Source organism: Grus americana, chromosome 2 (assembly GCF_028858705.1).
Source record: "Grus americana isolate bGruAme1 chromosome 2, bGruAme1.mat, whole genome shotgun sequence".
Taxonomy (NCBI): Eukaryota; Metazoa; Chordata; class Aves; order Gruiformes; family Gruidae; genus Grus; species Grus americana.
Genome location: NC_072853.1, coordinates 150,203,043 through 150,226,882, shown reverse-complemented (window position 1 = coordinate 150,226,882; position 23,840 = coordinate 150,203,043). Strand labels below are relative to the sequence as shown.

General features: G+C 43.9%; 1 protein-coding gene across 2 annotated transcripts in view; it reads right to left on the bottom strand.

The window, feature by feature from the left end:
- GPR158 (G protein-coupled receptor 158) overlaps positions 1 to 19,903 on the bottom strand; it is a 207,541-nt gene extending 187,638 nt beyond the window's left edge. For both annotated transcript variants that reach the window (XM_054818195.1, XM_054818196.1), the window contains exons 1-2: positions 18,401 to 19,903; positions 3,418 to 3,523 (exon numbers count right to left, since the gene is read on the bottom strand). In XM_054818195.1, coding sequence (XP_054674170.1) covers positions 3,418 to 3,523; positions 18,401 to 19,272 — 978 coding nt within the window. In that variant the 5' untranslated portion in view covers positions 19,273 to 19,903. The remainder of the gene's footprint in view (positions 1 to 3,417; positions 3,524 to 18,400) is intronic.
- Between the last annotated feature and the right edge of the window lie 3,937 nt (positions 19,904 to 23,840).

Sequence of the window (23,840 nt, the reverse complement as noted above, 5' to 3'; positions counted from 1 at the left end):
AGGGAAGAGGGAAATTGTATCTCTGAAATATTGAGCTTTATGCCTTAGATTTAATGGCACTGGTAGCCCAGCCACGTAGTATGGGCTATGCAGTAAACAGACTTTCAGAGCTAAATCAGAAATTCACTACAGCAAAGGCTCACCAAAGAGTCTGCAGAAAGGGTATGCTGCACTAAATACTCAAGTCACCTAAGAAAACTAAAGAGAGGAAGGAGGGCCTAACTTAAGCAGAACTGGAAATCCAGAGATCTCTGTTCTCTTCCTTACACTGTTGGAGACAGACTTTGTAATCTGGGGCAGAGCATTCCAGTGGCAGCAGGTATTTCTCTGTCTGCCTCTACAAAGATAAATGAGAGGATTTCATTAGCATTTATAAGGCAAACTGTGTGGAAAGCGTTGCTGCACAACTATGTATTTTACCCTTATTCCACAGGGTAGATTCCAATGAAACAAAGTGTGAAAAGCAGCATATGGGACCTGCTTGTAAAGAAAGAACAGAAGTCCCCATCAGACTGAACTCTCCTGAAGTGATGACCATAGGGTAAAAGGAGAGAAAGCTTCTCTACAGATTGTTGCCAGCAACTCCCCATCTCCAGGGTCACTGTTGTTAACCAAGGAGTCTCATCCTCTTCAGGCACAATAATGAAAGGCACTCCTTGCCTCCAAGTTACATTTTGGGGGAGGTTTATATTACCTATACATCCTTCTCTTAGTCATGACAGCCTTGTTGATTTAACACTCTAATAAGTGCTATGAGAAGGAAGAACAGCTGGCAGGTTTTTGCTCTACATACAAGTTGAAAAGCCATTTGTGAAGTAGCATTTATCTCCTTACCCATGTTATTAACATCTTAACGTGTTAAGGAGTGAGTGAGCATCACTCATTAAAGAACTTCTGCCCCAGAATGTGTATTTTAATTCCTTTTTGCATCACAGGAACTCACTTATGGACTACAGCATCACAGGAGGCTTACTAAAATAAAAACATGCAACTGCCCAGTTTGAAAAATAAAACATCCTTTGTAACATCAGCAAACGTAGTGCTTCCTATTATCAAAACAGCACAAAGCAGCTCTGGTTTTATACTGATATATTGGGTTGGACTCAACTGTAGCAGAAGTACTGTATAAAAAAAAGATTCCTGTAAACTATAAGAGCAGCCTTTGTTAGCTCTAAAGAACAAGGAAAACACTATGCAGAATAAACAGGGACAGAAAAAAAAAAAGAGGTAAAAACAACAGTGCAAGTAAGTCTGGCAAATAAAAGCTCTGCAAAGAAACTTACTTGAGCACAGCCAGCTTTAAACAACATACCCCAGAATCCCAACATGGAGAACAGATCCATAATGTCCATTTTAAGTAAAGAAATGTTACTCTCTCCTTCAGCAGACAGGAGATGCCCACCACCCTCTCAGCAGCCCAGAATGCCAAGAACCCAGTCCTGGCTCAAAGCTGTTGGAGACGTCTCCGTGGTCCATAACAGCCACCTCAGTTTCTCATGAGCACTAAGAGATCAAATCATAGAGGTGAGATTTTCCAGCTTGCCCGCTGAGACAATAAAGACTGTGAAATTAAAATGTTTTTTGCAAGTCATAGAAAACTTTCTGTAACTCTTAAGGTTGTCTTTCATGCAGAATTTCATTCTGCACTCAGTTTCCTAAATGACACTCTGCTTGCCTCATGTGCAATAATAAAATGGAAGGCAGATTTTTACTGAATGTCATATTCATGAAGAAAACCCCTTTTCATAATCAGAGTGAATTCTACAGAGAAATAAGAACTACTTTTTACTCCCATGAAAATGAATTGTGAAGAGTGAAAAAAATTCATTTTATTTCCCCCCCCCTTCTCCAACAAATTCTGCCAGAGAGAGCAGCTTTTTCATTGCTCTCTCCAGGACTCACTCTTAAGGACTTAGATTTGGAAGGGAACTATATCCAGTTTGGTTCGACTCAGATTCTGTTTTCCTATATATTAAGAATACAGAGAACGATTCAGAGCCCATTACAGCAAACAATGGGCTTTGAACTAGACCAAAGGTGCATTAAAGCCCACCATTGATCTTTCTTCATTTTCTCCATTTTACTTTTGCCTTGGTTTTTCTTAGTCTTCTCATAGGGCTTTTTTTTTTCTCTTTTCTTCTTGGTTGTAGGAAGAGATGCAACTTACAATCCCACCCCTCTGCTGACAATTTTGCTCATAAGACATTAGGAAAAGGAGGAGCACTTGGCAAAATGTATAATCACATTCAGGATAACTAGCATATATTAAAAACCAAGGTTTACCAGATCTCATGGGAAACAATATTTTCTTCTAGGAAGCAACATGAGATATTAAAAAAGTGTTCTCTTGAATTCAGAAGTCAAAAGGTACTTGTCAAAGAAAAAAAGTCTTTTTTTTTTCCATTTGCAGAAATATTTCATTTAAAATTAATCTTTATCAAAGACTTCCTGATTTCCCATTTCAAGTTCATTTTAAGAAAAAAAAAATTCAAGTGAAAAAGACCAAAAGGATGTTTCAAAAATTCTGAGTTTTTCTTGTTCAAAAATGTTAGTCAATGAATTCATCAAAACCAACTCTTTACTAAATTTAGATTTGGCTTTGATAAACTGGCATTTTACAACAAATTGGGCAAACATCTCCTGACTTCTGGTAGACAACCGTCAACTTTCCCTACATTTTAATTGTCCTTTCTAAAAGCACAGAAGCGTATGAGGTGCCTACTCTCACAGAAAACAAATGGGTGCCTTTGAAAACAACATCATATGCCATAATAAATAGAAAAATCATTGAATGTATTTTGTTTTAAAGTTTCACTGAACACATACGACTGGCCAGGCTGAATGATCTACGATACGCTGACAGACGGAGCCAGACACAGACCTTCAGAGGAAAGGGGAAGCAGGAAGGAGCTGAACAGAAACATTTAGTCATCTCTGTCAAAATGCTGGCATTTCTATTAAGAAAGAATTACAGTATCCAATTCTGGCTGTTATTCTGTATCATTCTACCAAAAGCCCATGTTATTCTGATTAATTATTAGTAGTATTTGAGCTACTTTTACAGGATTTTGCAAGGTTGTCCAGTCAAAAATGACACTGACATTAAAAGTCTGTTTTGATTTTGAGTGTAAAATAATTGCTGGACTTGCAAGCAGAACTTTGTAAATCATTTCAGTGGTAATATTCCTTTTTCCCTATAGCTGTTATTTCCACACAAGAACTTAGTTTCTGTTTTATTTAATGCCAATATTCCTGAAACTCACACATACCATAACGTCTTGTGCAGAAAGATTTTTTTTCAGCTTACAAACCACATTTAAAGTCTATAAAATAGATAGCATTTATACTACAGGAAATTATTCACAGTGGAAAGACTTGTTATTGAAGCGTAGCTCAGTCCCTTAGGGGCAGACATACCTCGGAATTGTTGAGATGACACCTGTGCGTCCCCGAGAACCACCCCTCACTGGAACACTGGTCAATGTCCACCTTCTGCAGATTGATGTCGACTTTGACAACCCCTCTGAAAACAGAGAAAAACAGCCTTGAACACAGCAACTACAGAAACAGATTAAACTTCTTTATGATGCTATAGCCTGCAAAGCGGAACTACACCTTTCTTCTAAATACGGAATTTGATGAAATGTCCGAAAACAGAGAGGTTTTGTGTTCCCGAAGCCACGACTGCAGCGACACATTCTTCTGTTGGACCTTACCGAGATGTATTACGACAAGAGCTCGGTAAATCTAATGCACTAAGTGTGAGGTGGCAGGTAAGAATGAGTTATACGCTCAAACAATTTAATGCCCTTCACATTTTACAACACAGCAAAGAACTAAAATAAATACAATGGACAACCTGCACTACTTTTTCAGAGGCCAGCAACCTCCCTGGCTGACCCCAAGTACAGTACCAGGCATCACACCTCACCCCCAAGCCCAGCACTGACAACACCCTCCCCTTTGCTCCAGGGAATGCTCTTTGCCAAAACAACCGGGAAAAACCTTTTTCTGTACTCTTCCCCAGAGACACCCTGATCTCCAGTGACTTCAGGCCTCTCCTCCACAGGCACCCAAACCCCTCTCTCCCCATCTCTGCCAGCCGGCGCTGATAATACCTGATACAGCATCAGAAGGCGCTGATGCCCCGGCGCAAGCCCGGAGCAGGCCACTGATGTCTGCGAAACAAAAAAAAAAAAACATTTTCTACACGCACAGGTCCTCAGGGACTGTCTGAACTGTATTAGTTCTATGCCAAGAACACTCAAGTTTTCATCATCAACAGTTTCCCTCAGAAATTTTTTGAATGAAAAGCTAACAACCCCATTTCAGAGCCAACGCTCTATTTTATAAACAACTCAGAAATCACCAGAAGAAAAAAAAAGCTGTAAGGCTGTAGTTGCATATCTTAAAAAACACCTTCAAAAATTTCCTTACTCTCTCTAAAATAACCTCCAGAATGACTCTGGACATAGAACATTTATAGCATCACCTTGCGAGAGCACGTATCTGTGACTGCCTTGCTGCTGTCTGGACTTAGCAAAAATGTCAATATGCAACTTCTGGTATGTAGATCATTACACCGACTCACTCGTAACGGATGAATGCTCTGTACTGATTTCTTAAATCTAGGGTATCATTCCTTTTAAGGCACCCACTTCAGTCACTTTAGACAAAAGTTTTAATTTCCACAGTCTGAACTTCCATGACTACAAACACCATCATCCTGCCTTTCAGGCTGTGGACTACCAAAGGCATGGCCCAACCTCTATCTCAAGAACACCTCGCCCACCCCAAAGAGTGTTCCATCTTTTAATTAAAGCTCAGTATATAATAATAATAATAATAATAATAATAATAATAATAATAATAATAATAATAATAGCAGCTACAGAGCCATATATTTGAGGCCACATGAACAAAATCAGAACAGGCAAGCTTGATCAAAACCAGGACAGTACTGCTCCCTCATACCTGGCCCCAGTACAACCAAGTGCAAAGCATCTGCAACAGTTATATTTGGACATTCAACTTCAGACATGCTTTACAGTCATTGGACAAACACAAGCACATCATTTAAGTGATCTGAAGATGAATGTATTAGGAAATTATGTAGGATAGCCAGTAGGAAGTTAGACAGGACAGGTACATTTCATCCCCCTCCGTCTCCTGCCTATTATCTAAACAATCTGATACTAGGCACACTTAGAAATTAAGTGCTGGCTCTAGCAAGTTCAGTTTGAAATAGCACACACTATGCTTCTAGAATATTCAAAAATATTTTTAGTTCACAGCTTTGTGCCTTTCCACTTGTTTTGAACAACAGCTTCCCCAGGGACTGCTAAAACTACACTTCCACCCCAATGAACTGTTTTTCCCATGTACCAGGTGGCCAATGACCTCAAGGGGAAAACTGTCATACTGTACAGACTAACTCTTTATAAGATGTTGATGTCAGTGGATTACAAGCTTAACCTGATAACAAGCTATCTGTCACAGACGGTCACAGGAGTAGAGGTAACTAACTCATCTGGTCATGTGTAGATCCCACCAGGTAGGTTTCTAATATTTTCTGGACTTTTCTGAACATAAATATTAGCTTGTGGGCTGGGGACAGGACCTGTTCTGCAGGTGAATAATCTCACCGTGGCTGCATACAGGCACGAAGCAGACAGCAGGACCAGGAACAACACTACTTCTTGCTCTCCTTGTTCATGTTATGGGGTTGGAACTAGATGATCTCTGAGGTCCCTTCCAACCCTAACTATTCTATGATTCTATGTTACACACCAGGCACCTTGGCAAGGGTCTCTCAAGCATTAGCATCAGTTTGACTACTTTAAAGAAATCAGTTTACAGAGTAGGAAAAACAGTGATGATTCATCCTTGTTAGGACTGCAACAGATTCACCTGGGAGACTCTTGAGCACCTTAGGGAAGTAGGTCTTTATTTCCTTTACATGGAAAGCTTTTCCCTCGTGCATATTTTGGTTTTAACTGGTAGGAGAGGAAACTTCACTTTCCTTCTACAAAGACTTCCGAGGAGAGAGAGATACAGATTGGAAATTAAGGGTAAACTAATCACTGCTAGGAGAGGAGAAACACCTTAAGAGCTTGCCCTGTAGGCATGAGCAGGCTCTGCAGAAACACAGTGTCAGAATGCCGGGATATAATAAAAATTTTCAAAAGAAAACTTACTGTGCTGATTTGGGCTGGGATAGAGTTAATCTTCTTCATAGCGGCTAGTATGGGGCTGTGTTGTTGATTTGTGCTGAAAACAGTGTTGATAACATAGAGATGTTTCAGTTATTGCTGAGCAGTGCTTACACAGAGCCAAGGCCTTTTCTGTTCCTCACACCACCCCACCAGCGAGTAGGCTGGGGGTGCACAAGGAGCTGGGAGGGGACACAGCTAGGATAGCTCACCCAAGGGATATTCCATACCATAACAATGTCATGGTCTACATATAAAGCTGGGGGAAGAAGGAAAGAGGGATCATTCAGAGTGATGGCATTTGTCTTCCCAAGTAACCATTACACATGATGGAGCCCTGCTTTCCTGGAGATGGCTGAACACCTGCCTGCCCATGGGAAGGGGTGAATGAATTCCTTGCTTTGCTTGTGTGCACAGCTTTTGCTTTACCTGTTAAACTGTCTTTATCTCAACCCACAAGTTTTCTCACTTTTACTCTTCCACTTCTCTCCCCCATCCCAATGCGGGGGGAGCAAGTGAGTGGCTCTATGGTGCTGAGCTGCCAGCTGCGGCAAAACCACAACACTTACCTAGAGGTTACTTATGAAAAAGGCAACGCATACAAGCCAGAGGAATTAGGGACAACAAGCACACTGAGAAGCGTTTGAGTATGACCTCATACCAGACATGCTGCAATTTGAAGAATTAGTAGCATGCTCTAGTGGGCCAAGAGGCAGAAAGCAGGACAGCATCCTAACGCTCAGATCTATGTACTGGAAAGAAAGGAAACTTATTTCTAGATTTTTCACATCAGACTTTATTAAATAACTTGTATCCCTTGAAAACCCTTTAATACAATTATTTTGTTCAAAATAGATGTGAAAAATCATAGATTCATACAGCAGCTGTCATTGGAAGAAACCTCTTGTGATCATCCAGTCCAACCACCTGCTCAAAACAGGCCCAGTTCAGTTGGGTTCTTTAATACCTCCAATAACGGAGAGTTTACCACCTCTGGGAAACCTGATCTAATGTCTGACCACCATCACAGTGTCAGAAAAAGTTTTGATGTTTAAATGGAATTTCTTATATTTCAATTTGTGCCTCTTGTACTTTCTGTCGTTTCACTGACTACCCCTGAGAAGAGGCTGGCTCTGTCTCCTTTATGCTTTTCCATCAGGTATTTGCACACATGTGTGCAAGATCCCCCTGGAGCCTTTTCTCCTCCAGGCTGAACAGTCCCAGCTTGCTCAGCCCTTCTTGTCTGTAAGATGCTCCAACCTTTAATCATTTTTGTGGCTCACTCCAGTAGATCCATGTCTTTTGTACTGAGGAGCCCAGAAGTGGACTCCCAATGGGGCCTCACCATGCTGGGTACGAGAAAGGATGACCTACCTCAACTCATTGGCAGTGCTCTACCTCTCACAGCCCAGGAGGCTGTCAGTCATCTTTGCCACAAACACTTACTGGTGGTTCGTATCAAATTGGTGTCCACCAGAAACTCCCAGGTCTTTTCTGCAAAGCTGCTTTCCAGTCATTGAGCCCCCAGCCTGTACTGGGGCATGTGGTTATTCCTCCACAGGTGCAGCACTTGGCATTTCCCTTTGCTGAACTTCACAAGGTTTGTTTGCTCATTTCTCCAGCCTGTTTTAGTCTCCCTGAACAGCAACACAACCATCTGGTCCCTCAGCCACTCCTCCCAATTTTTATCATCTGCAAACTTGCTAAGAGCATACCCAACCCTATTGGCCAGACCACCAAAGGAAAATGTCAGACAGAACTGGCTCCAGTATCAACCCCTCAGGTACATCAATAGTGACTGGCCTCCAGTCATATACAGAAGGCTATTGGGTTGGTTAAACACTATTTGCTCTTCGTGAACCCATGCCGACTAGTCCCAATCACATTCTTCTCCTTCACATGTTTCAGAAGTAGCTTTCATAAAGATTTGCTCCATCACTTTCCCCAGAATTGAGGGGAGGCTGATCAGCCTGTAGTTGTTGGAAGAGGGCAAGGTACTTGATGTCTTCCATGTCCTCTGTCACAAAGACCACTGAGCAGCAGGCCCACATTCTCCATAGGCCCAGTTTTGCTACTAGTGTACGTACTTCTTGTCACCCTTCATGTCAGTCACCAGATTCAGCCCCATGTGGGTTTTGGTTTCCCTAATCCCACCCATGCACAGATTCATAGAAATGCAGAATCAGACACACTCCAGCACTTCAGTGTTCTTCGTGTAGCAAGGGGCCCAAAACTGAACACAGTACTCGAAGTTTGGCATCCCCCAGTACCAGGGGACGACCACTTGCCTAGTTCTGCTGGCCACACTATTTCTGATACAAGATGGTCACGCTTAGACTGCATCTCCATATTTGTCCCAGGTTACCTGACCTTGCTTCCACCTCTTGTGCACTTTCATTTTATGCTTGAGTTTTGTCAGGAGCTCCCTGTTAAACCATGAAGGCCTGAAAATTATCTAATTTCAAAATATTTTCACAATACTACTTTTAGAAACACTACAAAATTCTTCCATTTGAAACTGAATGCATTTTAACACAAGAGAACCAAAGGGAAAACTTTTCTTACAAGAATGTTCACCTTTCAGAAAACCCGGTCTTCATTAACTCAATATAAACATGTCTACCTACACTCTTCTGTCTGCAGCTCTTCTGTAGCACAACCTGAACTTCTGATATGATTAAGTTGTTTTGCTTTTTCCTTTTCTCAGAGCTTTATGAATTTCTGGGGTGAAAATCTACAGGAAAAAAACAGTACAGTCCAGAAGCTGGCATATGAAAACAATCTCTCCTGACAGTTACAATCTACCATAAACTTTCCTTTTTTTTCTCCCCCCCCCCCCCCGGTGCATATTATTCTTTTTTTCACTAGACCTGTGCGCTATATGTTCATGCTAGCATCACAGTTCTGCTGAGGTAGTAACAGGGTCTGCAACTACTTGAGGATATAACGCTTTCAGAAGAAAAGTTTCTCTAAGCATACATTTGGCATTTACAGAAAGCATCACGATGACACAAGACTTTTACCGCATTCATTTAGGATACTTTGCCATTTCAAAACACCATCTCAGACTCGTACCCCACCATTATTACACAGAGTACACCAATATGTACATGACGATGTATTTCTGAAATTCATCTGTGATTAATACAGTATCTGGCACAGCCTGCTTAGCCACCCACATTTTCAGTTATTTTTGATTCAGCATTCGGAAAATGGAACATATGGAAGAATGCATCCTCCTAGATTATTAGAATGTATATGGACCAGCTACATGCAAGTGTTATATTTATTGAACTAACTGGGAATAATTGCAGCTCTGCTATCTTGACAGAAGCGATCAACAACAGATATCAACAGTATAAGAGTAGACTCAGCTTGTCAGCATAACACATTCATCCACATTGACAATGCTGCCTGGCTGATCCCAAGCCACAGTGATAAGTTAATAACAATATTACTGGTAATTGTGGACCATCTGGCAAGTAAGTATATTTTGTTAATCTCCTTATAACAATAAATATTTGGGTTTTGCCACAATTTTACAATCCTTACACAAAAAAAGGATAGTTAAGGATTGCACATTTGTGTTTTACATGTAAGTTAAGAATTAGTTGAATTGTACATAATAGATAATCATTGAAGAATGATGTCATCAAGGATTTTCTGTCAGATCAGAGGTTTGATTTAAGAGGCTTTCCTGTCTGTCAATTTCCAGCACCACTGTTTGTTGGCATGCTGTTTGCCTTGAAATCTGTGCCAGAAATTGATTTAAGCTTATTTTCCTAACCTACTAGCTATCTTGATAGGTTCTGTAGTTATAATATTTCACTGTAACAACATGTTGTAAAACCCATATCTACAGAAGAATTTTTTTGCCTGTAATGTTACATCATAAAAAAGCAGAAGGAGCATGTTCTCTTTCTCCCAGCCAGCTTACTCCAGAACTGCACAGAATAATAGCCTGCCAACATTTAAATGGTGATAAACAATATCTTTGTCCTCTAGATCTTCAGAGGCTTTTTGGCACAGGGCTTATCACAACTCAGCTAAACAGGCATCCAAAGTTTGTCTTCCAAGTTTGTACATTTCTTTTTGTACCTGTAAGCACTGCAAGCACTATAATTAAGGTACAAGACATGGTTGTCACATGCTGAAGCAGACATCACCCCCCCAAATCTAAATGCCTGCCTAGATTCTTGCTGCCATATTCATTTACCCCTACATGCTGTCCTTCATAAGTCCTCCTTACCACAAAACAAGGAGATAAGAAAAACAAATTCTCTACAGCTGTCCCAAATCTGCAAATGCCCACACCTCTAGATAAACACGCACTGTAATTAGAACAGCTGTTTTCAGGGCAGATACCTTTTCTGACCATTCTCATTTTGGAGGCTGACATTTTCAAGGATGTTCATTTTCAAACAGTGCTTACTACCTGACACCTGAGGGTCCTTCAATGTATTATCAACTGAGCATCCAAAAAATAATCCTGGTGTCAAATCCACAAGTAACTTTCAGTAATAAGTCTTACTGACAAGTCAGCAGCTTCTGCGAGTTCAAGTTACTTTTGAGAATTAAGATTTAGGATCATTTAGACGTTTTTAGAACTATTACCTCTGCATATCCAGTCAAATTCACAAAAGGCTACTGGGATGTTACATGCAACACGATTTTGACCTGGTCGCACAGTTACCACTGATTTCCTACTAATAGGCCAGAGACACACTTAACTAATTCCTCAGCCATAGCATGACTGCTGCTTTTCAGCACACATTTTCACAGCAGAACTAGCTTTCACTAAAAATAAACTTAACTGAAGAGTAAGGTGTAGCAGTGTGGGCACATGAATTAGGATTCACCTGCAAAGAAAATCCCTCTAGGCCATTTGGAACAGTACCACAAGGGCGGAATACTTAAAGCTGAATCCTCTGTTGTCTGAAGAATTATTTCAGGTTCAAATCTGCCTTCAGATTTATAGCATGCAGTGCTGCATCTCTGGGGATTTCCCCACAGTTTAGTCAGAGAGCTTCCTAGATACTTTGAGGGGTGGCGATTTTTTTTCTGCTTGAGAATGTTCAAGTTGCTGCTAGCATCTTAACTCTGTCACAAAGCATCACTTTATAAAGGCATGCGAGATGTCAATGATGCTGGGGTACCACTTATATTAGATTCTTCCTATGAAAAGAGGTCTTGGAGCCAAATTCAAGCTGTTTAGTAAGAAACCAGCATTTTTTTTTTTAATGGTCCTATTACTATCCATGGGGTCAAAGAGATAGGTGGAAAGAAAGGGCCTCAAGGAACAGTATAGAAAATTACATAAAAAAAGAGGTTAGGAACAAGAAAAGCTTTTCAATGGGAAGAATCCTACACAGGAAAGACAGCCTCAGCCTAACTATAACCAGTCTCCTGACACTGAAGATTTATTTAAAGGTAATAAGGGAATTTTAAAACTGAAAAGTGGAAGCCAACATTAGCAAAAAGGGAAATGGAGAGGCATAAACCTGGGCAAGGAACATACAAAACTACAAAGTGCGTTTTGGTTTTGTCTTACATTCTTGAGCAACATGTGAAAAGCATAGGCTCTACTAATTAAAAACGTTTCAAATACCTCAGGAAAAAGAAGCCTGAAGTAGAATCCGTGAGGCCAGACAACCAAGATATAACCAAGCTATAAAAATTGCTCAGAGTAGAGACAGCCTTTGCAGAAAATGAATTATTTTTGTCACTGCGCACTTCAGAGCCAGGAAGGCTCCAACCTTTGAGCCACTCTTGAGAGTATCAACATGACAAAAGTCAGTTTTTACATGCAGGGAGCTTAACAAGCTGGGCACCACAATTACCCTTTCTTTGTTCAATACATTCACAGATGACCACGAATAGGTGACCAGTGACAAAGTTTGCAGGTGATAAGCTTAGTATAACCTACAACTAAATCTGCCTGACACAGAGAAGATGAATGAACACTTTCCAAAGTCGTTTATCACAAGAATCTAAGGTCTCCCAATGACTTTAGATTCATGGAGCAAATTTAAAAGCAGAATTTATTTTTTTTGTCTCCAAACAGTTCATAATTGTATTATGGTATCCAATGCCAAACTACATTGCAGAAGACAAAAAAATGGGTTAAAAAGTCAATTAGAATCACGGAGGTCAATTTAATCCATACTTACTATCAACTCTCATTCAGATAGAGTCTGAAAAACAATTTTTTTTTATTGCTTATTTTTTGTAAATGGGATACAACCAAGATAGAACTCCACTCACTTTTCTTCTCCTAAGTACCTGCAAGAATGGTTTTGGAAGAAGGGCTAGGTAAGCCTTTCATCTGACCTAATACAGCAATGCTTTTGTTCCTACTTTTAGAAACACTTCTCTCTCTCAGCCCAGGTTCATGAATAGACAGAATAGGAGGTGACAGTCCTGGAGCTGAATCTCCAATAGTAAGGACTGCCACATGCCCATTCCCTTCAGAAGAGCTTTGATAACCTGCTGTGCTGGAAGCCTTGCCCAAGGGGAGGGGGGTAAAGAACAGAGGAGTGGAATCAGCAGTTTGACCCAAAAAGCTAGTTCCTTTTATTGCAACTTACCATGTGCTACGTAATTGTGGACATAAATGTAGTATGTGTTTCAATCCCCTGCTAGCCATACTTCTTTCTTCAAAGACCCAGTTCTGTTTCTCCAATAGTGAAGAAAGCTGAATCATGCCTCTAGAAAAAAAATCCCTATTTATTGTTCCTCTTGTTTCATCACCATCCAGTTTTCTATCCTTATCCATGATGTAATACAAAAAAAGGCAGAGACATAATTGATTGTCTATAGAATACTTAAAACACACTGGGGGTTTCTATAAGCAGACAGTAAAGCACAGGAAGACATTTCTTTGTTCTCATCTCTTTTCAGGAATATAAGTCCAAGACTTTCAGAAGTTCTAGGAAATAAGTTATTCCTTTTCATTTTTAAACCCTGTTCTAAATCCACCCACACCTTCAATCATGTTATATGGGCCAGGGCATGCTACAGAAAAAATGTCAGCCTCACCATTTTAAAGTATCTTCAGGATTATACAACTAATATATCATGTCACAAAAAAATTAGAAAGCCTCCTTAAACAGTTAAAATTAATTTTCTTTCCTAGTTCAGTACTGAGACTAAGGAGAGATGAGGGGGACTAAAAAAGGCGGCTAAAGGAAGAAATTAAACCATGTTTAAAAGAAAAAAGTTACTAAATTTTACAATCTTTTTTTATGTCTACATTTAGGGTTATTTTACCAAACAATTAAATAGCTGTGAAATATTTAGCAGAAGAGGAAATCACATATATTCCCTAAGAAATTACTTATTTGTCATATATACTTATACCTCTATGGTTTAATTGGCCTTCAGTAATGCTTCCTTTACTAAGAGCCCCATTAAGGCCTAACGCTGGAGTAGTCTGAGTCACTGTTAATAGTACAGTAGAAATCACTACATTACACTGCCTTTAGGGAAGAAACAACTAAATTTAACTGTGCAATAAAGATTAATCTTTGCACCAAGGAATACATTTCCAATAATTAAGAGAGAAGTAGCCAGAACAGCCATTATTCCATTGCATTCTCCCAACAGTCCTTAAAGGTTGCAAATACTGCCCTGGATTTGGTGAAAAAATGACCTGGCCTCACTGGAACATGGTGGGAGAGGAAAAAAAATGTGCCTGTATCCTAAAGATATTCTGATCTCCTAGATGAAAAATAGTGAGAAAGAGATGACCAGTTCCCAACATGTTGACATATTACAACACAATATTAAAGAAAATGAGAAAAGCATGCAAGAGAACATTTTGAACTGCAAAAGCGACGATTCATTCATCAGAGTTTGGGGATAATTGATGTCATTGCACATGAATCTGACTAACCACGTTCAAGAAACACTGGAACAAGACTTGAGAAGAGGGACCATGGCAACAGAGAGCTGATAACAGGAGACTAAAGAAAGCTGGTTTGTGTAGTCTAGCAAACAAAAGTGGAGAAGGGACTGCTGCCTATAAATAGGTCAGGGCAGTAAACATCAGCAAACAGTGCTATTTCAGATAGAAGGCAGTTCTGGAACAGGAATAAATGGATGAGAACTGACTGTGAATAAATTTAGATCATAAATCAGAAGAAGCTATCCAACCTGGCATATCAATGGACTGGAGAGTCAAGAGGGAAACTCACCCACTTTAAGATGGAGGTTGGGCAGCTGATGACATTAAGTGGGCTTGTGACAGCAGGAGATTGACACAGCAACCCAGGAGGTTTGGTGGGTTTTTTTGTTTGGGTTTTTGTGTTTGTTTTTTGGGGTTTTTTTTAAGACTTGTATGTTCCTAGTAGCTGACTACTCATACATCTTCCTTCCAGATCAAGGAGTGATCTTCCCCACTGGCCTCCTAGACTGCTGAAGCAATGAAAACCTCCCATTTCCTTGCCAGGGGCCGAGCAAGTACTTTTACAGAAGGAAATGTACTCACAACATGCAGCTTCTCACACCCTTCCACTTCCACAACATAGCTGCAAAGAGACCACCTGGATTGACACATGCCATGGAATACGGTTCATTCTCATCATGCAATAGGAAGTAGCAGAGGAGGTCACAGAAGATCAGGGACAAATACTATCATGCTCTACCCTCTGCAGCACTAGAGTTGTAGAGTGATTAGGCACATTAGATGGTGAATTCCAGCTGCAAACTGCATCAGTTTAGACTTTAAGAAAGGACAACGGAATGATTAATATCACCAAGTGATTACTTCTAGTCTCTACAGATCCTCATTTCTGAATGCAAGTCTACACTGTATTTTATAAGCAAGCGGTAATGTTCTCTCCCTGCACTTTAGGCAGATCAAAGTCCAGTGAATGCAGACAACAAAACACCAGCAAGCACTGCTGAGAAGCTACGGACAGTCAGCACCACTAGCTTAGCATTGCGTTGGGCTAACGTGGTCCCACTGGAGCTGAACAGCTTCTGGTACATTCATCAGCACAATCAAGTTGTCTTCGGTTTCTCTGCTTCATCTCAGTAGGGGCCTACGGTGCTACCCTTGGCAAGACAGCTTGAACAACCATATTCTCTCACCTCCCTTGGCCTTCACTTTGGACAGTTTGGCTGTCACCTCTTGGGAAGGGGGGCAAGGAGGACGTGGGAGGTGAAAGTACAGACAGAGAGCAAGCTGTTTGCAAGAGCCCCCCATCTGTAACACCTGGCAGAAAGCACCATAATCCTTCATGACACAAAGAACAAAGCTTTGTTTTGCTGCACTTTCAGAATGCTGTTGACAATAGCATCACAGTAGTATCACGTATTGAACATAACCAGTAGTAGTTATTAGTATTGACTTCATTAAACTCTTTCCATTGCTATGCCACATGACTGTTACTGCAACAGATACCAAGAAGCAGAATCACCGGGTTTTCCTTCTGTAATCTGAAGGAATTTTTCCATGGAGATAATGTGTTCCTGAACGTCTCTTACCCTAATGTATCATGCCATAAACCTATTGTCAGCAAAGAATAAAGTACATAAACTCTTAGAATAATATTAAAGGGGCATGCACTAAATTAACATTGATGATGTCATGCCAGGCTATTAAATGGAAGAAGCATGTAAACTCATCCATTATGTTCCTAACAGATAGTTCTGAGATACTGTGTTGGGAGAACCCATGTAGCTTTCTCAAAAGATGGAGGTTAATACATACTGCTTTTTACCATATGGGCGGGCCTTAAATAGGAATTTAAAGGTAAGTTATTGTGTCACTCAGATGGTGAAGGGAAATAAAGCTTATTTCAAGAGGTGTCTTCTGGTAATTAATACTAATGATCTAATAACCACATTAGAGTTTACATTTTTGTATTACATGCTTATGCTTTAAACCATTTCTTCTCAAGATCTCACACTGAGGCTGTGTGTCTACCAAGCACAGAAAATATCGTGCAAATATTAAGATATCCCACAAGTCTTTGGAGAAAAGTATTTTGTTTATAATATTTCCTATGTAGCTGCAGAGTTACTTTTTCCAATATCTCACATAATAAGCTTTTATTAGAAGCCCATCTTTCATGTAACATACCTCAAACCAGGAATACAGGCACTATCATTTAGCCTTGCCAGAATATGTGCACATATATATGAACTTCTTCCACCTGCTTCCATATATAGCTACCAAAAACTTACTGACCCATTTTCTTAGAAATGCTTACCAACTCATCTCTGGTTTTGATGCAACAAAACTTTGTTAGTTTCGTCCTAACTGTTCAGTACAACAGCAATACAAGACTTTGAACTTGCACGGCATACCCCATTGCAAGATCTTCTAAATAAGTTCTCCAAGCTTAGATGTGCTTAATGGATGCCCTTTGAAGTATCAGGGTTACAACACGTTATTCTATTTTTTCAACTAAAGTGACTCCCACATGGTAAAGAAAGGCTGGGAAGATGAGGAAGTGAAGGCATTGCTTTGTACTGCACCCAGGAGGACCTCTACTGGTTGCCTTGGTTGGCCAAAGTTACTCCAGAATGGACCCGGCATGTTTAGCACACCAGAGACCCACGCCACTGAGATGCTTCCTGGCATCACAGGATCCTGGCACAGAGCAGAGATTAAAGTTTTAGACTATTTTTCTTAGAATACATGTTTTGTTGCTCTCCGCTGAAGTCAAGATTGAAGCTTCTTTAAGTTTTATATCAAGATCTAAATTCTCAGATCACTGGTTAGTGCCTGCCACCCCACCCCCAGCCTCATAGTTCTTCAGGTTATGTGAACCTCTATCCCTGAGAAGAGAGTATCAGCCTACACTAGCTTTCATCTGCATCCTGAAGTTCATCAGGTGTGAAACACTGCATTTCAACAATCTATAAGAAGTTTCCTGAACTTTTCTGGACCCCCTGCTAGGGTGCAGAAGAGCTCTGCATTAGAACTATTCTTGGCTTTTGGTCTTGAGAGGAATTCAGCAACAATGAGCTCATTTTACGTTAACCCTACCAGCCCCACAAGTATGAAAATTTCAGGGCAAAAGGTGATTCAACAGAGAAATAGGTAGCCACTCTCTATTCAACAGATTTCTTTTTTTTTTTCAAGGATGCATGACTGCATTCATACCTGTTTGATCTCACCAGATTTCAGACCAAGCCAAGAAAACCAGTGTTCACAAACACTACTGCCTCACCACCTAGGTGTGGCAAAATCTCTCCTGTGCCCGCTGTGTTCTTGTCTATCTTTACCTACTACTGATTCACAGCACAAAGCAAATTCTGTGCTCCTCTCTCACCCCCTGACAAATGCCAGCTGCTTCTGGGCAGCGGGCATTCCCCAGGGTACAGAGTTTCCCATGAGCCCCACCACAGAAGTGTCAGTGGGAAAATCTGGCACCTCGTACCCTGCAGGCTGCTCTTATTCTTTGGAGAAATCCCTCTTTGCTGTGAAATACAAAGACACAAGAATGGGCATTTCTATAGCCTCCTCTCTGCTAGTCGCAGCCCAGTGGCAAAGTCCTGGGGCTAACAGCAATAAAAAAAAGCAAGTCTTTATGTATGCCAGTTATCAGCTATGCAACCGGGGGTGTCCTAAGGAAAGCTCTCCTACTGCTGGTTCAGGTTGTAGCCACACACACTCTGACAGACCTGCAGTCACAAACACTTATTTCCTTACAAATATACTGACCGGGCTCGAACACCCCACAGTGGATGTGCTATGGAGACCAGAAACTGTAGTTTACCAGCATAACAATGTTGTTTCCCAGCTGTTTACAATCATAGCTGGGGTCAAGCTAGTTTTAATTATATAGTTTAGTTAGAAATAACACCTCAGTAAATAAATGTCTTCCTCTTGCAGTCAGAAATAAACTACAACTGGCAATTGCTGCCCTCCTCTCCCCACCAGAAGCACATGAGGAACATAACCCACATGCACACCTGTTTCAATGGGAGCAGGTAAAGCAAACGCTGCCTTACACAGATGAAAGCGATTCTTCTACTGAGCAACAGCTCCCTAATGCACACAAAGGTAGAGCTCAACAGGAAGGCCTGAGGTTGCTCTGGGGTGTGACTGAGCAGCCTGTCTGGCAAGGGTTGGTCAGGGCACTGCAGAGACACAGCACAAGGAGGGGCACAGAACCAAAACCCCATCCTACCCCCTTCTCGACAGAAAGCAAGCAGAGGAACACTCCTCCTACCTGAACTCGGGGAGGAGGTTTGGCTGCAGCCCATAGAAAGCTGCTGAGAGAGTCACTAGCCAGCCGGGTTTGTAATTCCCATTCTCACACTCCAGGTAAGGCGAGGACCACCTGATGTGGTTCTTATCAGCAGTGAAGCTCTCCCGTCTCTTCCAGCTGTTCTCCAAAGTTTTGGGACCCGTGTTTAAGACCTTCCTGTGCAGATGTGGCCTCCACTTGCGCTTCAAGCTGTGGAACCACTCTGTTTCCACAGAGGCGTTGGCCAGGCGGTGAGCCGAGGAGGACAAGTCCTGCAGGAGGACCTGGCTCTCGTGCCTGCTGGCCTGGAGGAAAACCTGGGGGGTGGAAGAGAAAGGCGCCGTGCTGAAAGTGATAGCTGCCCTGGAGATGTTGGGGTCCCCCTCCAGGAGGCTCCTGATCAAGGCGCGGTACCACTCCAGGTCCTCCTGCAAGTTCTGCTCCCGCGACTTATTGCTCTGGAGGATCATGTTGAGGAAGTTGGTGGCGTGGGTGAGGGTGTCTAGGGCCCCGTGCAGTGAGGGGTGCGAGGTGAAGCGCGACTTGCCGGCGAGGCTGGCCAGCTCGTACCGCCCGGAGCAGTTGGCACGCCGCAGCTCCCGGAAATCGCCCGTGTAGAGGAACGAGGCCACGTCCTGGGGCACCTCCTCGGCGAGCCGCTGCGCCAAGATGGTGCTCTCAGTAGAGCGGCTCCGCGGGGCCGGCGGAGGCTCCCGGCTCTTGATGTGGTTGTAAATAGGCTGCCTCCCTCTGAGCGCCCGCTCCCGGCCGCGCACCGCCTGCCCTTGGCCAGCGGCGGCCCCGAGCCCCCGCTGGGCGAGGAGCAAGAAGAGAAGGAGCCGGAGCAAAGCCATGTCCCCCGGCGCTGCCGGTCGCGCAGGCACGGCGAAGTGGCTGAAGATGGGCTTCGCGTAGGCGGCCGCGGCGCAGGGGCACGAACGCGCAGGGGCGGCCGAGCGGCAGCGGGACGGAAAACGGCCCCCGGCCCGCGAGTCACCTGTGGCGGCGCCGCCCGCGCCTTCCCCAGCGCGGGGCGCCGCGCAGCCCCACCGCCGGCGCGGAGCGGCTCGCAGCCCCTCCGGCGACGGCAGCGGCTGCAGCGAGCCCGCCTGCGCCTCCTCCCGCCGCGGCCACCGCGCTCACTGAGCTGCTGCTGCCCAGCGCAGCGCGCAGGGGCGGCGGCGCCCGCGCCCGGCGCAGCGGCGGGTCCCCCCGCGGCGCCCCGCCGCCGCCCGCGCTCCCCCGCTCCGCATCCTTCGGGCGCCGCTGCCGGAGAGGGGGGCCCGCGGCGCGGGACTGCCACTTGCTGCGGAGATCAGCGGGGCTAGGCGGGCGGGGACGCTGCCGGGGAGCCAGCGGGCGAGCGCCCGCCTCCGCGAGCGCTCGGCTCTCCGAGCGAGGACCACCACCGCCGCCCCCGCCCGTAGGAGGCTGCTCACCGGGCAGCCCCTCACCGCCCGGTACCCCTTCCCCGCCGGCCCTTATAGGTGTACGCCAGGCAGCTGCCGCCCTGTGTGGCCGCCTCGCCTGTCAGTCAGCCGGCAGCCATTCACGGGGCAGGAGGACGGGGCCGTGCGGCACCGAGGGAGGCGGTGCCGCCGCCGCGGAGAGACGTCGAGGCACCTCGCTTCACCTGCCGCCGGCTCAGCTCGGTGCGGAAGTGGAGGAGGCGCCCGCCGCACTGGCAGCCGCTCACCTTTCCCCACGGCCGAGGGGCGGGAGTCGCGGGTGGGAACCGGCCCGCGGGGGGCTGCACCGCGCCGCCCCCGCCGCGCCCGGGCCGGTGCGCGGGGCTTGCCCGGGGAGTGTGGCAGCGACACCTGCTGGCCGGGCGTGGAGCGGCGCCGCTGCGCTCTGCGCGTACGCGCTGGGGGCGATCCGGCGGGAACCGCGGGGCAGCGGCCGCTGGTGCTGAGGGGAGGACGGGGGTGCCGGGTGTTAAAAATATCTCTGCCTCCCACCCCGCCGGGGGGGGCGGGAGAAGCCCGGCGCTCAGAGGGAGGGCAGCTACAGCTAGATCCGCAGAGTGTGGGCTGACGCCTGGCAGGGCTGCCTGCCGCTGTGAGGATGGCGCTCCTGCCTCAGGCTGTTCTGGGGGTGAGTGGCAGGGGGGGACACAGGGACGCGTCGGGCCGGCCGGGCTGCCCCGGGAGTGATCAGGGAGGCGTTTGGCGAAGGGCACGACGTTTGGGTGCGAATGGGCAACCTTGTCTTCCGGGGCCTCCGGGCCCACAGCCAAGATACCCCCATCGTCGGCAGGTGCTGTCACATTCCCCGGGCTCCGCGCATGGCCTGCCCCACGGGTGGCCCTTGCCTCCGGACACGGCCCAGCACGGAGTGCATCCCGCCGTAATGGGAACTGAGCTGCTTCCCTCTCCCTGCAGCTACAGTGTTTGGCTAATTGTATATCTGTAACCATAATCTTTCCTCCTTTTTTTCCTTGGCGTTTTAACTCCAAGATGCTAATGCACACTGCTGTCTTCAAAACTAAACCCCTAATCCAGCGGCTTTCAGCGCTGACCTGCAGAGCACCTGCGTGGAGCCAAAGCAGTGCTGGCCGATCCCCTGGCTTTCCTCCTGCTCTGCTGAAACCACCCTTGGAAAAACACAAATGCATTGAAGATGTAGTTCGGGTTTTCCAGATAAGCCATCAGTTATGGGGCCATCATGATCAGTAATACGGATCTAGTTTAGCAAAGCGTTTAAACATATGTTTAACTGTGTGCATTTTCTTTGGCAGAAGTATTCACCTGCTCAGTATCTTTCTGTTGGATGAGGGGTTTGTGACAGGAGGCAGTTAGCAAAGGGTGAATTTTAGAGGAGATGGTCCACAGCAAAATCTCCTAATTACAATTAATTCCATTCTGGTTTAATATAAAGCTCCATTTTGGAATTCAAAAGCGCAGATGAAAAGAGTAGTAAAAAGAGGATCCTTTTTTTTCCTTTCTCCCACACACACATGTGCATGCACATCCTATAAGGAGCAGATTTCAGTCATGCAGAATGTATGATCTAATTTTAAACCACCAACAAGATATATCTGGTCCTTACAGCATACTCTTTATTTTAGAATTATTTGAAAGTGTGATTAAAGAAATAGTCATTTTAATATAGCTAAGTGAATTACATTTGCAGTCCATATATGCTAGTGATGTAATGCACTTTATCTTTGCCTATGATCACCTTTAATAATTATAATTTCACATGTAGATAAGAAAGTTATGAATGCTTTTTTTTTTCTCATTGTATGCAGTTAAAGAGGATATTCACTGCTTAGGAGTAATTTATTTGTACTGAACTTTCCCTCAAATGAATAGCCTGTGAGATTATTTAGAAACCACATATACGGAGCAACTCAGAAGCTGGTATTTACAGTTTAGCACAGCACAATAGGTCTGTGCTTCCGAGGCTGCACTGAACAAATACCTAAAGATGCGTCGTTTGCTGTGGATAAGTGAGAACCAGGGCTTTTGACAGGAGCAGCTGTCAGGACTGAGCTAAGCTAACATGGGATCAGTTACATGGGGAGATAGCAATGGCAACATAAATAAACAAGCATTTTTTTCAATACTGCGCCTGTGCTGATTCTCTTTACTGACTGTCACAGGCTGCTCTAAAGGAAAGGTCAGTTCCCTGACGGGAATTCGCTTCCCCTACCGTAGCCTGACTATTAATATCTATCTAAATTGCACTAGGCCTGCTAAACGGCCACGTTCACACGTTCTTGGGATAATCAAATATCCCTTTAATGTACTGGCACAGTAAGTTCCTTCTATTTCCTGATCTCCTCATATTCCTTCCAAATACCCTTCTCCAGTAGCACCCCCCACTCCCCCACCCCCTTGTCTTTCACTAACACCCCCAGAAGCTGTTGTTCTTATCCCAAAGGTTTGCCAGGAGCAAAGACCCAAGTGGGTTAGGGCACAACTCCAGCTGCTAGAAGTCTCTCCCTTATCCCAGAAGACTTTTCCTGCCTCATAGGTTTGCTCTGTGTTTGCGCTCTCTGCACTACCGAGTCAGAGGGAGAGGATGAGAGGTTAGCTGGAGGACTGTCTTGTTAAGGGAGCCAGGTCCGTTGTTCAGTCTTGGGCAGCTGCATCACGGAGAGTTCAAAGAGCTTTTATCCTCCTGCAGTCAGTTCAGACCTGCTCCCAAATAGCTACTGTGTACAGCCAGGTCCAAAATGAGACACAAACAGATTTTAAGCCATTGCAAATGTGATTCTCCTTACAGCTTTGTAAAAACTATGCCGCAGGACCCAAAGCCTACCATTCATTGCCCAGATCCAGGGAACTGGCAATATGGAAAGATAGTATCCTCTTAGATTAAAGAAATCCACCAAATATTTTATTTACATGATGTTACTAAGGATTGAAAGAGATGTAGGAATGTTAGATCATTGTGTTTTTATTTTAATATTAAAATGCACTGATGATTCTGGTGTGTCATTTGTGATCAGTTGACTGTGTCAGAAAACTGTTCAGCTGTGACCAGTACAACATGAAAATGGACTGGGAGTCCCCGAGACACAAGATAGCTGGGATTGAATAACGTTTCCTCTGCTTCTGCCTTGGTTCTGCTAGAGGTGCTGCTTCAAGCTATCCACCAGTGAGGAATCAGGAGGCTTCTGAACCACCATCCTGCATATTTCTGAGTTGTTACAACTATTGCAGTTGCTGCATGAAAAGTACCTGTACGTGAAGGGTCTTGATTGGTTGTATTACTTATCGGGCGAGAAGTCTGCATTTAGATGTTGTGTGAGCTCAACCTGAGTCTAATTACAGTGTAGAAAAAATAGCAGTGCAAAATGTTAGCAGTTTTTAACAGACTAGAGTGAGTGTAACCTACTTTCTCCAAGTATGGACTATACTGAACTGTTTGAAATGCTAGAAGCATCAGAATTATGAAATTGTTAAAACCAATTGGAACGATGGAAAGATCGTTGTAGCTGTGAAATGCATTTACAAACTCATTTATTAATTTTTGTCCTAAGCTAATTAGGTGGTCTGCAGAGTATACTCATTAAGAGTAAGTGCTAAACCTTTGAGAATGATGCGTTGTATTTCTCTCACAAAACAGAAACAAAATGTTTATCAATAATGAAGCGTTGTTAAAATAAAACTACCCTTACTTTTAAGCTTGGTTACCTGAAGAAATAATGCTCTTCCAGTCATATTTTTTGTCTGTCTGATGAGTCCTCTCTGCCAATAACTTCTGATCCCAATAGTTCATTTCAGCCAAGTTTGACAGCAGTGCCAAGGTCTCAAATCTTCTGCAACCTCCTACAAATGCTGTGAAGCTCACAGCTGGATCAAAGAAAGCAACTCGCGTTCATTTTCATTCTGGGGGAAAAGCTGCAGAGTGAATTCAGGAGTTACGCTGCCTCTCGTTTGGCCACTCATAGTGGCCAGTAAGTGCAAAT